Source organism: Triturus cristatus, chromosome 10 (genome assembly GCF_964204655.1).
Source record: "Triturus cristatus chromosome 10, aTriCri1.1, whole genome shotgun sequence".
NCBI lineage: Eukaryota > Metazoa > Chordata > Amphibia > Caudata > Salamandridae > Triturus > Triturus cristatus.
In genome coordinates, this window is record NC_140593.1 from 1,096,768,102 (window position 1) to 1,096,782,200 (window position 14,099).

Consider the following 14,099-nt stretch of genomic DNA (forward strand, 5'->3'; position numbering starts at 1 on the left):
ATTTGCCAGATATGTGAACTTATTGATGTGTTTGTAATGGATTGAAATTGCTAAGAATCGAATTGATGGAATCACCGAAATGAGTTATAAGAACACGTTTCTACCCTGAATAAGTCCCTACAGGGGATGAAACGCGTTGGCTGGGTCTGCCAAAAAATGATTGAAAACTGATTGCAATAAAGAATATTTTGAGAGAAATTCCAGTGTGTGGAGAATAATTCCCAGAAGAAGGAAAGATTGCACTGAACTTGGGATCTAAAGCATGATTCCAAGTCATTATAAATCCCTCCTATTCTATGCTGGAAAACTGCAATAGACTAAGCTGCAATAGTAAAGGTGTGACGTGCGTGCGCTGATGACCCTGGTGATTCTAAGGATCAGCAACAGAATTGTTCGTACTTCCTCTTGATGGCGGCAGGTGGTGAAAGACTTCGTAACAGAGGTAACGTGGGAAGGGATGGCCTAGACACTGATCACAGCTGCAGATGTCAAACAGGCGAATCGGGAACTCGCCAGGAATTAGACCCCAGGCCTAGACGGCCTACCCATAAAGTATTACAGCACTCCTGGTGGCAACCTAGTACCTCGATAAGCAGAAATGTAGAAGGACTCCCTAAAATGTGGGGAGCTACCATCCTCCCGCCAAGAGTCCTTGTTGGTCTCTATTCCTAAACCAAACCGGGACCCCAACTGTCCTTGTTCTGACCTGTTGCCATAGTGGGCGCAGACTGTAAACTACTAAGGAAACTTGTCCGGTAGATATGCCCAGGCCCTTCTAGAACTCATCCATCCAGACCAAAATGTATTTGTCCCAGGACGTACGTCGAAATAATTAGGCGAATGTTCCACATCCAAAATCAGTTGCCGGGATGGTTTCCCCACACAACGTGCCTGGTGCTAACTTTGGAGAAGGTGTTTGACTCGCTGATGTGGGAATTCGTGCTTCCAGGTCTTAATGCAGATGGGGGTGGGCAAACTCCTCCTGACTTCTGCGTGGCAGTTATAGTCTAAACCTCTCTCCCATGCTAGGTTGGGGCGCTAAATCTTGTCCATGTTCCTGGTGGGGCACAGCACCCAAAAGGGTTTCCCCTCTCCCCCCTGCAATTTGCAATGGAGCCACTTGCTATTTAGCTACAGAGAGATGATCATTCCTGGAGTATACCTCTCACAAACAGAACGCATATGGTGTCACTGTACGCCGACGACTTGTTTCTGTACTTTCAGTATGTCCGGTCAGACATCTTCCCATCCAAGATGCGCCCCAGGCCTTTGCCAGAGACGCAGGCCTCAAAGTCAATCAGGGGGAAGTCCTTTGTCTTTCCATTGCACCCTGACTTAGTCCCACAAGACATATGAATGGGAGGATCCCTGCTTTTCTCGCAGAATTCTGCCGTCATATACCTAGGGGTTCACCTCTACCACTCACTGATAGACCTCTTTGATGGTAATCCAAGACCTGAGCTGACAGCATTAAAATCACAAGTGCAATTCTGGAAGAAGTTACTACTTTCCACTATGGGAAAGATAGCTTTATCGAAGATGGTGATTTTGTCCGGGCTTTTAAGCTACTTCACAAACCTGCCAGTGGTGCCTCCTCTGGGCTTCTTCCTTGAACTAGACACGCTGCTGGGAGAGCTTTTCTGCGGTAACGGCCACAGAGTGGCTCAGAAAAAACTGCATTTGCCACGTGGGAGGGGGCGTGGGGTCTGGGTGCTACATAATTTGAAGCCTACTACTGGGCGGCGGGTGGCTAGCGAGCCACAACCTGGAGAAAACGTACCATGGCCTACAGCCTATGGCAACCGCCCAAATCTGCTGCTTTGTACTCCCCAAGGGTATACCCAATTCCCTGCAAGTGCTTGTGGTCCACAAATGCCTCACTAGAGTTCAACTCCTTACATAGCACATCTCTCATACGCTACAGGATTTCCATCGCTAGGTCTTCCACGATAGCATGGGACATTTCGGCGGTGGAACTGTGTGGCTGACAGAATCGATCACCGACAACTGTCAGCGACTTTTTCTCAAAAGGCCAACTTCTTTACTTTGAACAGCTTCAGGCGGACTAGGACTTTCCGCTGGGACAGTTCCTTACATGCCGTTAATTGCATAATACATGTCATACCCTATGGTCCACACGAGAGGAGGAGCCTGCGACTCATGCTGTCCTCCAGGCACTTCTTACAAGGGGAACGGCCATCATTTGATCACATGGGTCTGTAGAGCAAAACAAAGTCATGCAGGAGCTTCCCTAAAGTCCATAGGCGCCAAATGGGAGGATGATTTTGGAAGGGTGCTGAATGACACCGAATGGGAACCGGCTCTAGAATTTCCTAAACAAATCTCCAGAAACACCCAATTTAAGCATACGCAAGTTTCCATACTTCACCACACACACTTACATAGCTTAACCGCTATTTCCCCATGGCAGACCTGCAATGTCCCCGCCTTAATTCACAGGGAGCGGATCTCAGTCATATGTTAAGGTTCTGCCCCGATAGCCTACTGGTGGAGAGTACATGAGGCACTGCGGAAGGTGACAAACTCACAGATCTATAGAATAAACGGGAGACTTGCACCTTGGGTATCTTCAAACACAGGAAGAGGTGCGCAGTATGGTCTCGATACACGGGCATGGCACTCTTACTCGTAAAACAAACACTTACTCATCTAGTGGAGGGCTCCAGCTGCCCCGCCAGTGGCGGCATGGCTGGGTTCAGCGCGTAAATGTGGAAAGGAGGAGGTTGAAACCCTACGATATGAAGAAACATGTCACCTGCGCACAGGCCCAATATCCCAAGAGTGGGGCACACACTTAACGTCATTCTTACACCTTATGTCCCATTGATGATCTAACTCCGTGAACCCAACAGACCTGAGGACAGACTCTGGGGGATCATGGCAGGCAGTCCTATACAGTGCATCACTGTTCAAAGCCCCCAAACCCTCCCCCCTTCCTCCTCCTTAAGCCACAGTGCAGAGCCGATTTATGGGCTTCCCCACCCAGTTTCCCACATCTCCCATCATTGCACCATCCATACCACTACGTGCTAGATACACTACCTCATACCTGGACCGGTCTCTGCTCAACTTCGAGCCCCTCCCTAAGTTGCAGACTCAATGTTATGTTAATTTCTATTTGTATAGCGCCAAATCACCAGCAGGTCTCTAAGCGCTAGGACAAACCCTAAACCTGGAGCCTAACATGCTTCCCAAAGCTTTGCATCTCTGGATGAGCCTATCCAAACGCCTGAGTGAAAAGGAAGGTCTTAAGAAGACCCTTCCTAAACAGGAGTAAGGTAACTTCCCTGCGCAGGCTATCCGGGAGCTTATTCCAAAGCGGAGGAATCACAACTGAGAAGGCCCGCCCCCCCCTCCCCAGAGTGTTTTTATCAAAGCACGGGCATGCCAGCAGGCTTGCCTCAGCCGATCGGAGGCGTCGTCCTGGCACGCATTTCTTCAGACAGTCTTTGATATAACCAGGTGCTGCTCCATGGGGGGCTTTGTGTGCAATGCACAGCCCCTTAAACCTGACCGTCTGCTTGATTGGAAGCCAGTGCAGTTGTTGTAGCAGGGGTGTGGCACGCGCTCTTCTCTGGAGTTTGAAAATCAATCTTGCTGTGTCATTCAAAACCACCTGAAGTCTCCCCAAAAGTTTGTCAGGTAGCCCGAAATACACTGCGCTACTGTAATCTAGGCATGACAGTTAGGACCCACACCACAGTGCGCATGGTGGAAAATGACAGCAAGAGTACAAGTCTCTGGAGTTGCCTCATAAGGCTCACACAGCTCCCCACTACGGCAGTCACCTGATTATTCAGTGTTAGCTTGGTGTCCAACCTAATGCCCAGGCTCTTCACAACTGGCACCGGTGTCCGAGTAGTGCCTAGCTCTTGCGGCCAGAAGGCATTAGACTAGGGGTTAACCCCTGCAGTAATAAGCAAGCACCTCCGTCTTGTCAGGGTTTACTTTCAATGAGTTAATGGTCATCCAATTCATAGTTAGCCAGAGAATATTTTGCACGTTGGACTGTGCCTGTGAAGAGCTGTCAATCAGCATGACTAACTGTGTGTCATCGGCGTAGTTGAACACCTGACAATGCAATTTTGCCAGTGGCTGAAGGTAAATGTTGAAGAGTGGGGGATAACGAAGAGCCCTGCGGGACCCCACATGGCAGGGCGCCCTTCCTGGACAAACATTCCCCCAGCTGTACCCTTTGTGACCGGTCCTTCAGGAAAGAAGTGATCCATTGGAAGGCCCTGCCAGTGATTCCCAGCCGCCGAACACGGGCCAAAAGCGGAGTATGGTTCACTGTGTCGAACGCGGCTGAAAGATCAAGAAGGATCAAAGCGGACGATTCCTTCTTATCTGCTGCGAGCCTCAACTCATCCAGCACTGAGAGCATCACCAGCTCTGTGCTGTTGTGGGCCCTGAAGCCCGCTTGTCTGGCGTGTAGCAGCTGATGTTCCTCCAAGAAAGAGGACAGTGCTCTGAGCACATGCTGCTCAAGTATTATAGCCAGGAATGGAAGTCTGGAATAGGTCGAAAATTCTCCAGGTAGTTAATGTCCGCCCCAGCCTTCAACAGCGGGGTCACCATAGTTCCTTGAAATTAAGAGGGACATTCCCCGATGTCAAGGAGAGGTTTAACAGGGAGAGAATCTCTGGTTCTACCACAGGGAGGACCCTTTTGAGCACCCTCGGCGGGCAGGGATCTTCTGGTGACCCTGATTTCACTTTGGCCATGATGTGCGCTAAGCCGTTTGAGTCCAGAGCAGGAAACCCTGCGAGAATACCATCCTGGAAGTCCGGTGGATCTACCACTGAGAGGGGGCACAGTCTTACTAGTGTTGCCTATCTCTATGAGGATGTCTTTAACTTTGGCTAGAAAAATGTCCTGTATTTTATTGCAATTATCTGGGTTGGCAATCGTTTTCTGTTCTTTTTTCTGGCTCAGCTCCCTTAGCAATTGAAGGTCTCCTTCTGAGTATCCGTGGCTTCCCTGATCTTTAGCTCATAGTACGCGGATTTCATTGCGATAATAGATGTTTTGTAAAGAGCTAGTTTTGCTTTATATTCTGCCCGGGCTTTCGGATCATATAATTTGCGCCAGTGCCTTTCGCACTGGCGAAGGGCCTATTTTCCCCCTCTTAATTCCGCAGAGTACCACGGGGCGCCCTTCGCTCTATTCATTATCTTTTCCCCTCCGAGCGGGGGCCACCTTGTCCATGGCGGTCCTCAACCGGCACGTAAATTTCTCTTACTCCACATCCGGGTACCCAGACTGTTTCCCTGGGGCCTCCCTCAAATTGACATCCCCTATCTTGTGCCAGTTCCGTACCATCCTCCATACTGGTGGTAGGAGGTTAGGTTGACTAGGCACGGGGATCTCGAAACTGATCAGATAGTGGTCTGACCAGCTACATGGTCTACAGTCTGTCAGTAGCGCAACAGGAGATGTAGTCCAAATAAGGTCCAAGGTATGGACCTTCTCGTGAGTGGGGTTCTCCACATTTTGTTTCAACCCCAGCATGGTCATGGCCTCTCCAAACCTACTGGTCACCAGATCTCTCGGAGTCAGAATCGAGTGGTAGTTGAAGTCCCCCATTACTAAAATCTGTTGGTATCTGAAGCAGGTCACTAACCACTTCGGTGAACCGATTGTTAAACGAGGGGGATGGCCGGGGTGGACGATATACTACCACCACCGTCAGGCAAGAGGATTTTAGTTCAATCTTAATCCCCAGGACCTCCCTCCAGGCTCTCTGCTAATATTTTCTCAATAGTCAAAGTCTTGCGGCAGAATACTGCTACCCCCCTCCTTTCTTCCCCTGGCGATTGAGTGTTAGAACATCATAATCTGGGGGGGGAAGGAGGCCACTATATCGGGCCCTGAAGCATCATCTAGCCAAGTTTCCGTTAGAGCTAGAATATCTAGCTCCTTCTCCTGAAGCAGGCCAAAGATTTTCAGATTATGCTTCTGCAGGGACCGTGTGTTCAATAAGGCGGCCCTTAAGCTAGAAGGGGCATCAGCCCCCCTCCGAGAGCCCTCGGAGCCTGAGTGCCAATCATCTCTTGCCTCCCCTTATCCACAAACAGCTTGTATAGAAGAAGCTTTTTGACCAATGCTGCAGAGAGGGTTGGCATGTAGAGTGTGTTTTTTAATGTGCGCTGTTCTTCCATGGAGTAAATCACTTTTGGACCAGGGGTTCTGGCCCCTGGGCCCGTTCGGACGCAAACTGGCTTGCCTGAGGTGCGCCTTCTGCGTGCCAGCGGCAGATCCGCGCAGCGCCCCTGTTTAAGTACATTTAGCTGACTCCCTAGAGCGTGTCAATGCGGAAGTGACGTTGCTCTTTTCGTCAACGTACGGAGAGTACAGAGGGAGCGGCCAGAACTGGCAGTCACCTCTCTCCGGTAAGTTACCCCCGAGTTGCCCCCAAGCAAATTCAGATCGCACAATCCCAGTAAAACGCCTTACATCACATCAAAACAATTTTGGATTGTTAAAAAAAAGTTGCAGCCTTACAAGTAAAACACTTACAATCAAACAAAATCCATTTCGGATTTGATAGAAATAAAGGTAGCAGCTTGAAGTCTAATTTAAAACAAAAAACAACAAGTATTTAGTACCAGGTTTGAGCCCCTGGGAACCTATAAATTGCTGTTTTTGCATGTGCAGTTAAGCATACATTAATGTAAGATCAGTCTGTTCTTGCCCCTTTGGCCATGAGGAGGCTAAGGTATGCTCAAGGTACTTTACTTATTACTGTACAGCACAGTCATTGCTTATTCCTGTAACTCATTACCCAGAGATTTCTTTTGTACTGCTGTATTCATGTTTATTGAGAAACCCAATAAAAAAAATTAATAAGAAAAAAACAGGTAAGGTGTGGAATGAAACTAAGGTCTGAATAACAGTACACAAATGTTTCATACTTGGTGTCATGAGACAACTACTACCACAACTACTACATTGCTTATGCAGAATTGTAGCATGTTTACAAGCATGTAGAGAGTGGGCCAAGAAGTTTCAAATGTTTGCAAGACAACACAAATTTACAAGTTCGTGGGGGTTTGCCATTTTTGTAATGTGAACGCCTATGGGACTCCCATAAGACATTCCTACCAGACAGTTTCAACTTGAAAACCTGCACACGCGGCAGTTTTTCTACTGGCATGACACCCGCAAACAGAAGATTCTGCAAATTCCAACTGCATAATAAGTGGTACTATGTCTGCATGCAAGGTTGACTAGCAGAAGATGGTTAATAAGCTTCAGACTGTACTGTTGGCAGTAAGTGATCTGCAATTCCTGCTCTCCAGTAAAAGGCACAAGTTAAAAGAATTTAGCACAGTACCAAGAGGGGCAAATACCTTCGCCTCACACACTCATAACAGAAGCAAAGACAAAAAACATAAGGAAGCATTAAAGGAAACGCAAGCACAAACAATATACAAATGTGCAGGAGGTCGACTGTATTAAAGTCTGGAGTTAATCCAAACCTTTTAAATAATTACAAATAGAAAATTATTTTATCAATCACACACACCTCTCACTACTCAGATTTTACCAACTGCTTACAAATCTTGCTAAAAAATAATTACAGAAATACAATTCTCTCATATGGTGGGTTGCCCGGATTAACGATGCATTCAACAATCAAAATTGGTTAGCCTGCCATTCACTCGTAAGACACTGTAAATATAGGAGGTAATGATTTACAAACCGCAGAATTACTCGCCCGTTGGTATGACAGCACCTATTTTTAGATCTGCCCTACAGACAGCTGTCTTGCCAGCGTCATGTTAAAATATATATATATATATATGCATATATACAAAACACACTGACTGAAAGTCGGCTTATTTCATCCAATAGGTTGATCAAATAATATTAACATTCTCTCTTCCAGTACAGGCTTGGCTTTCGGGTTGGGAATCAAGCTGCGCCTGAGAAAATAGCATTGCATGCGTGCGTTTTGTCCTGCACAGCCACGCCGTTTTTCTTCGTGTTTATTGGAGGTCGAAAATGCTATAGAAAAGACAACACCATTGAAAGTGCAACAACACACATGGTCTTTACCTGGACGACCTCGAGGAGGCCACGCTGCCAGTAAAAGAGATGTTGCTATTAATGCTGTCATTCTGGATGTCATCTGCTGCATAATATCCTGCATTGCTGCCAAGGCGTAGGCTGCGGCGCGACATTCTTGGCGAGTCATAGACCGGGTTCAGTTTGTTCTGGGTCTCGAAATCCAACGCAGCAGTCGAGTAACTTGAACTGAAATTAATTAGTAAATCATTTTTTTAGATACAAATACATAAAACAATTATTGGCACATTATAATACACCGAAGGACAAGGAACTCATTACGGTGAGATCCGATATATAGATGTTTATTTTACAATGAAGTATTATTCTTTTTAAAAATCACAAGAACTTGCGTTAAAAGTTGTCAAATATTTTGTGGCTGCGAAAAGAGTGGGCTCTCTGTTTGAAAAATATAGTAGTGGAGTATTACATCGTTGAGTAAGAAAATAAAACCTACAAACCGTTTTAGAAATGCCAGAAAGATTTTGAAAAATGCAAGCAAGGGAAGTGACAGCTACACTTGAGCATTGTTACCATGGAAACATGTTCACTATACTAAAGTGTTGTTGGCTCTTGGCCTGTATCCATGCTTTAAAACACCGGAAATAAAATGTACCCGTTGTAAAAACAGAAGCTATACTAGTAGGATAATATTTGTATTCATTCAGACAAATGCGACGGTAGCAAAACCACACTAGTCCAATGGAGTACTCGGACCCTGGAACAAATGCCGAGGTGGCTATTCTGAAAAGCTGCCAATGAACCAGAGACATGCCAATGTGCCTACTTTGAGGAATAGGAATATCAAATGTGGGTCCACTGGAACATTATTTCATTATTTACTTTTAACCAATAAAAAGAAATGAATGTCTCGTCGAGGACATGACGTGCTGTACAAATGTTGCAATGCAACGTTTCAAAATTCAACCTGTATTAAAGAAAAATTCAAATCTACTTTAATCGCATCTTTGGTTAGATGAACGGACACCCACTTCAACCCGATAAGTAACTATGACAGGCAAACCCCACTGGTTTTAGGAGTCCTTTACATATGTGTGCTTAATATGCGAGAAACGCACAAAGGCAAAAAAGCAAACATGGGTTTTGTATTCAGCCACTGAGGGGCTTTTCTATAACATTTCACTTGCAATAAAGTTACAGGCACTTGTTTATTGAACACTAAAAAAAAAAAAATTATGTAGAGCTGTACGCTAATGCAAGCTCGCTGCCAACTACCAGGAAAATAAGTTGTACATTTTAATGTATAAAACCTATGCTTAAAAATCTTTAAAAAAAAAGACAGATGATGGACGGAATGCAGAGCAATCCAACTTTCACCCCAAGTCAAGAGGTTAAATCCATTGATTTACTCACCATGCCACCCCAGTTTAGAACCAGCCATATGCAAAATCAGTCTTGACCCTGTGCCTCTTGGGAACAGTCCAGACCGATCTGCCAAGCCAGCTCCTCCTTGGAACGGAAACAGGCATCCCGGTACTGGTTTCGGGGCATCACCCCTCAACTGCCAGGCTAGCTTGAATCTTTAACATGCACGCCACCTGCCACGTCACCTGCCACTTGGTCCGAGTCATCCCAGATGACTCAGACCAAAGCAGTCATCGGGGAACTAAGACCCCACTGCCTCCTTTCAATACACCTAACCCCACAAACATTAACCTCCCTGGAGGCACAGGCCTCAAGAAAATGAACGCTCTCCTTCAAACACTGCTCTACATCACAGACATCGAGTACCACATCACCGATCCTACCGTTGCCAAAGGCAACACACTCAAACGCATCATAACCGCCTCTCAATCAATTCAACGGAAGGTTTCTGGACAGTGGCGGCTCCTCCACTATAGGCAGAGGAGCGTCGCGCCCCGCTTTTCAGCAGTGGGAAAAAAGGAAAAATAATATAACATGTAATCATTTTATTTTTCTGTGCAGATGGCCGAAGCCAGTTTTGGGGCGGAGCTTGGCTGTCGTCACAGCCAGCAGGGGGGAGGATTGGTTGGTGCACCTAAGTGTGCATGACGGTTTGGCCGGCCATCTTGGACTGGCCAAACAGTCATGGCACTTAGCATGTTCTCCACCGGGCTGAATTGCACTGCGTGGTGGTGAACATGCACAGGCTCCCAAGTCCCTGTCTGGGTGCCAAACCAGGGCGCTCAGACCAATCAGGACGCTGATGTCTTGCTGGTGACCGCAGCATCCTGATTGGCTTAGGGGAGTCTGCTTGCTTCCTTTCAATTTTTTATCTTCACATGAACAATATGCAAATTAATAGGTTCTACAGCCTTCAAAACAGTCTACCACCTAGCACCAATTGGCTTACTGGAAATTGAAAGGGTTTCTCAAACAGTCCTTTAATAGTTCACCTCTAACCTCTCCAACCATCACCAGTTCATCCACAGACATCTTAATGGAGTATGTGAATAGCACTCCAACAAAATGCTGGATATCAGTTTAGAGGGGAGTGAAATGTTAATTTTAATTAGTTCGCCAAACAGTCATACAACTGACTCGTCTGCTGCAATTACAGTAATTTTCTGTACCATAAATCAGATATGCCATACATGGATAGGAACTAACCCTCATAAGAGACAACACTGGCTCTCTAACCAAAGAGGTGCATTTGTTTAAATAATGTAAGGGTCCAGAGACACAATATAGAATGGGGACTGCACTAATATTTCGATTAGGCCCACTAAATATCTTTTTTTCCAAATGGTGCTCTGAGACTCAGTTCAATGATTATCCACTGAATTTCAAATGGAACCCATTGTGCCTAGTTTCCTTTAACAAGCAGTCACCCAAGTGTTTTGTCTCTGAACTCCTAATAAAAGTAGTAAACTAGCAGTAATAAAAAAAGTGTATTAAATACGAACTGGTCCTCCCTCTGAGAGTCACCCAATGAAGAATCCAGCCCTCTGCCAAAAGCGAATCTACTGCTTTGCACTCCCAAATGTGAATCTACTCCTGTGTGCAGGTTATGCTCTCAGTATTTATATAGCACAGTAATATGCCACTAAAATGGCCTCGTAGCACTTCTAACAATCAAGAAGGTTTCCACATGGAAGAAGGTTTCCAGTCTGTCCGTTTCCGAGGATGTGTTCCTGGTATTGGGTTCTGGTTGTATTCGCGATTAGGCAGTTATGCAATTTTTATTGAAGCGTGTATTGGCCAATTAAGGACTGCAAAAAAATAGAAAAGTGATGGACGGAATGCCTGAAATCATCTCAGCCATTGGTAATTACTCTGGATCCTTCCCAGTGCATTTTTCTGCCCACATCAGATTAGACCTAGATATATGCAAATCAGCCCTGGTGCTGCTCCAATGGGAACAGTCCAGCCTGAACTGCCAAGCCAGGTCCTCTCACCCGGAACAGCAGCAACCCAAAACCAGCTTCGGCCTAACTGGGCCATCGGATATAGCTTGGTTTCAGAAACACTATGTGCACTGGACCCACATCTGGGCATACCTGTTGTACGTAGGAGTTGCAAAGAGGAATACAAAAGAATGATGGGTAGAATGCATGAATTAATCTCAGCCACTGATAATTACTGGAAGCTGCATTCTAGTCCATCACTTTTTGTGTACACAGGTGTCGTTTTTCCAGGGCACAAGTACTAAAAAAAAAGAAGTGGGGGGGACGTACCTAGTTTGGCAGTATGCAAGTGACATCACGGCGTGCGACATCACGGCGCACTTCATCACACATGGCATCACAGGAATTGACATCATAGAAAGTGGTATTACTAGCCACGACTTTGTAGGAAGTGGTTTTACAAGAAGTGACATCAGATCTAAAGTCCTCACATATATGTTTAGCAGGTCTACCATGTGCACTTTTGAGCGCATTGCAAGGATAATAGTACAGTGAGCTATGGAAAATTATATGCGACTTCTATACCTTGCAATCCCTCAGTTTTATGTGACACATCCTGTACATTCATTTACAAAACTTATATAATGTATCGCACATGTATTATGACACCCTGCATTGGAATGAGTAGGGTTATACAAGAAAAAATAGTGGTACTTAAATTATTCAACGCCTCCTCAGGGAAAGTAAGCTCTATATAAATGCAATTTGCTTTGTGAAATATACTGGGAAAGACCAACACATCTGATATTCTTACAGTGCATGCATATGTCCTAAACAGGGACTGAACAAAGTGAAAAGCTGCCTCTCTAAAGTATGTGTGAAGTGCTAACAAGGTGTGAGCCTTTGTTTCCCCTTAGCTTCAATTGCATCAGGTGTAAGGCTCCAGACTGCTCCCAGCCAAGAGACTCCAACATAAGGAGGCGTTATGACCCCTCAAATTCGTCCTATGTTATGGGCCCAGCAGGAGTCTTAAATAAGAAAGCCCAGTTCCCACCTGCATGTTGTTGCTTGTTGCAGATGGAAAGCAGACAACGTGCAGGCGCTGGTGAAGGTGTCCCGGTGTTTGGAAATTACACCGAGACAAGTTCAGCACATTTAGTGGGGCCCAAATTCTTGGCAGGGTGGACGGCGTTCACTGTGAAAAAAGTGGGCGGACGCGGTCCATCAGCGTGTACCCCCGACTCGTGCCCTGCATTTTTCCATTTACAATTTCTGTTGCATGTGTACCGTTAGATAATCCGGAGTCTGGGCATCATAAAATGCTGGTACAAGCTAAAAGTATAATATATGGACAGATTGTTGAACAATGTCAAACATTCACCACAGTACAGCGATCTGGGCCTAGTTGTTCTGCTCCCGATGCCATTCCAGTTAAAATACAGCCATATAAATAAATCAGTCCTGAATCCGTTTCCCATGGGAACAGTCCAACCCAAACTGCCAGGCAAGTCCTCCCTCGACCGGAAACAAGCATCCAGGGAATGGACCCCCATGGGTATACCTATTGCACTCAGGAAGTCGCACTGAGGAATACAAAACAGTGATGGGTAAAATGCATGAAATAATGTCAGCCACTGACAATTATTGGAAGCTGCATTGTAGTCCTATTTTGTTTTGTCCTGCTGTGTATACGTGTGCCGCTTTTTCAATGTATTGTCTGTCGAATGTGTACCGTCAAATAATACGGAGTCTGGGCATCATAAAATGCTGTTACAAGCAAAAAGGCCCAAGCCACTCTGGCTAGTTTTTATTTTATTTTATTACTATGGATTAGCTGTTCGGGAAATACTTAACATAAAAGTAGCCAGAGTGGCAGGAGAGTCGATAGCATGCTTACACAAAGAGTTATGACAGTAAGCCCAGTAATTTAACCAATGACCTCAACAGAAGCTAAACAAAGTTGAAAAGCAGGATTCTGGACCATCAGGTAAATTACACCAAATGAGCAGAAAGAAAAAGCAAGCATTGGCATAGTCAATAGGTCTCGCCTTTGGGACTTTATGAGTCGTTAGTCATGCAGCACATTATCCTGGGTGGGCTCAGACAATTCCAGCATGGAAAGTTTTGTTGAAAAGAAAGTCAAGGTAGGCTGGAGATGTCACACTGGCAAAGCGCAATGTGCAATTAGAACCTGCATGGGAGAGGGAATGTTGGGAGGGACAAGGAAGTTGGGTAGAGACAGGGAATGACAACTATGAGGGTTAGAGACAGCAGGAGGTGTTACTGGTGGACAAGACTGGAATGAAAGCGCTAAGGGACAGGAAGTGGGGCAGATATCAGTAAAGATGTAGGGTTGTTTGGATGCATGTGCCAAAAAAACACGCCAGTGCTCGCGCAACCCGACAGCTCGCGCGCTGCCTTCCATTTAAAGCAAATCCAATTAATCCTAACTTTGGGATTCATTGCCTTTGCCAATGGTTTTTAGCAATTCTGTACAGTGTCCACGATGTTGAACAGCATGGCTTAAGAGTAAACAAACAAAAATAAATGCACAATGACGCATCAGCCTGCATGCCCATGTCTACAAAATATTAGCGCTTTTTTTTCTTTTTGTTTATTGATTCTGGTTGGATCAGTATATATAAAAAAAAATTATAAACAGGAAAGCATTTCTTTCTT

At 45.6% G+C, this 14,099-nt stretch overlaps 1 protein-coding gene across 8 annotated transcripts in view; it reads right to left on the reverse strand.

Moving 5' to 3' along the window:
* SUN1 (Sad1 and UNC84 domain containing 1) overlaps positions 1 to 14,099 on the reverse strand; it is a 406,387-nt gene that overhangs the window by 231,446 nt on the left and 160,842 nt on the right. For all 8 annotated transcript variants that reach the window (XM_085629317.1, XM_085629315.1, XM_085629312.1 and 5 more), the window contains one exon: positions 8,083 to 8,280. In XM_085629317.1, the coding sequence (XP_085485443.1) occupies positions 8,083 to 8,207 (125 nt within the window). In that variant the 5' untranslated portion in view covers positions 8,208 to 8,280. The remainder of the gene's footprint in view (positions 1 to 8,082; positions 8,281 to 14,099) is intronic.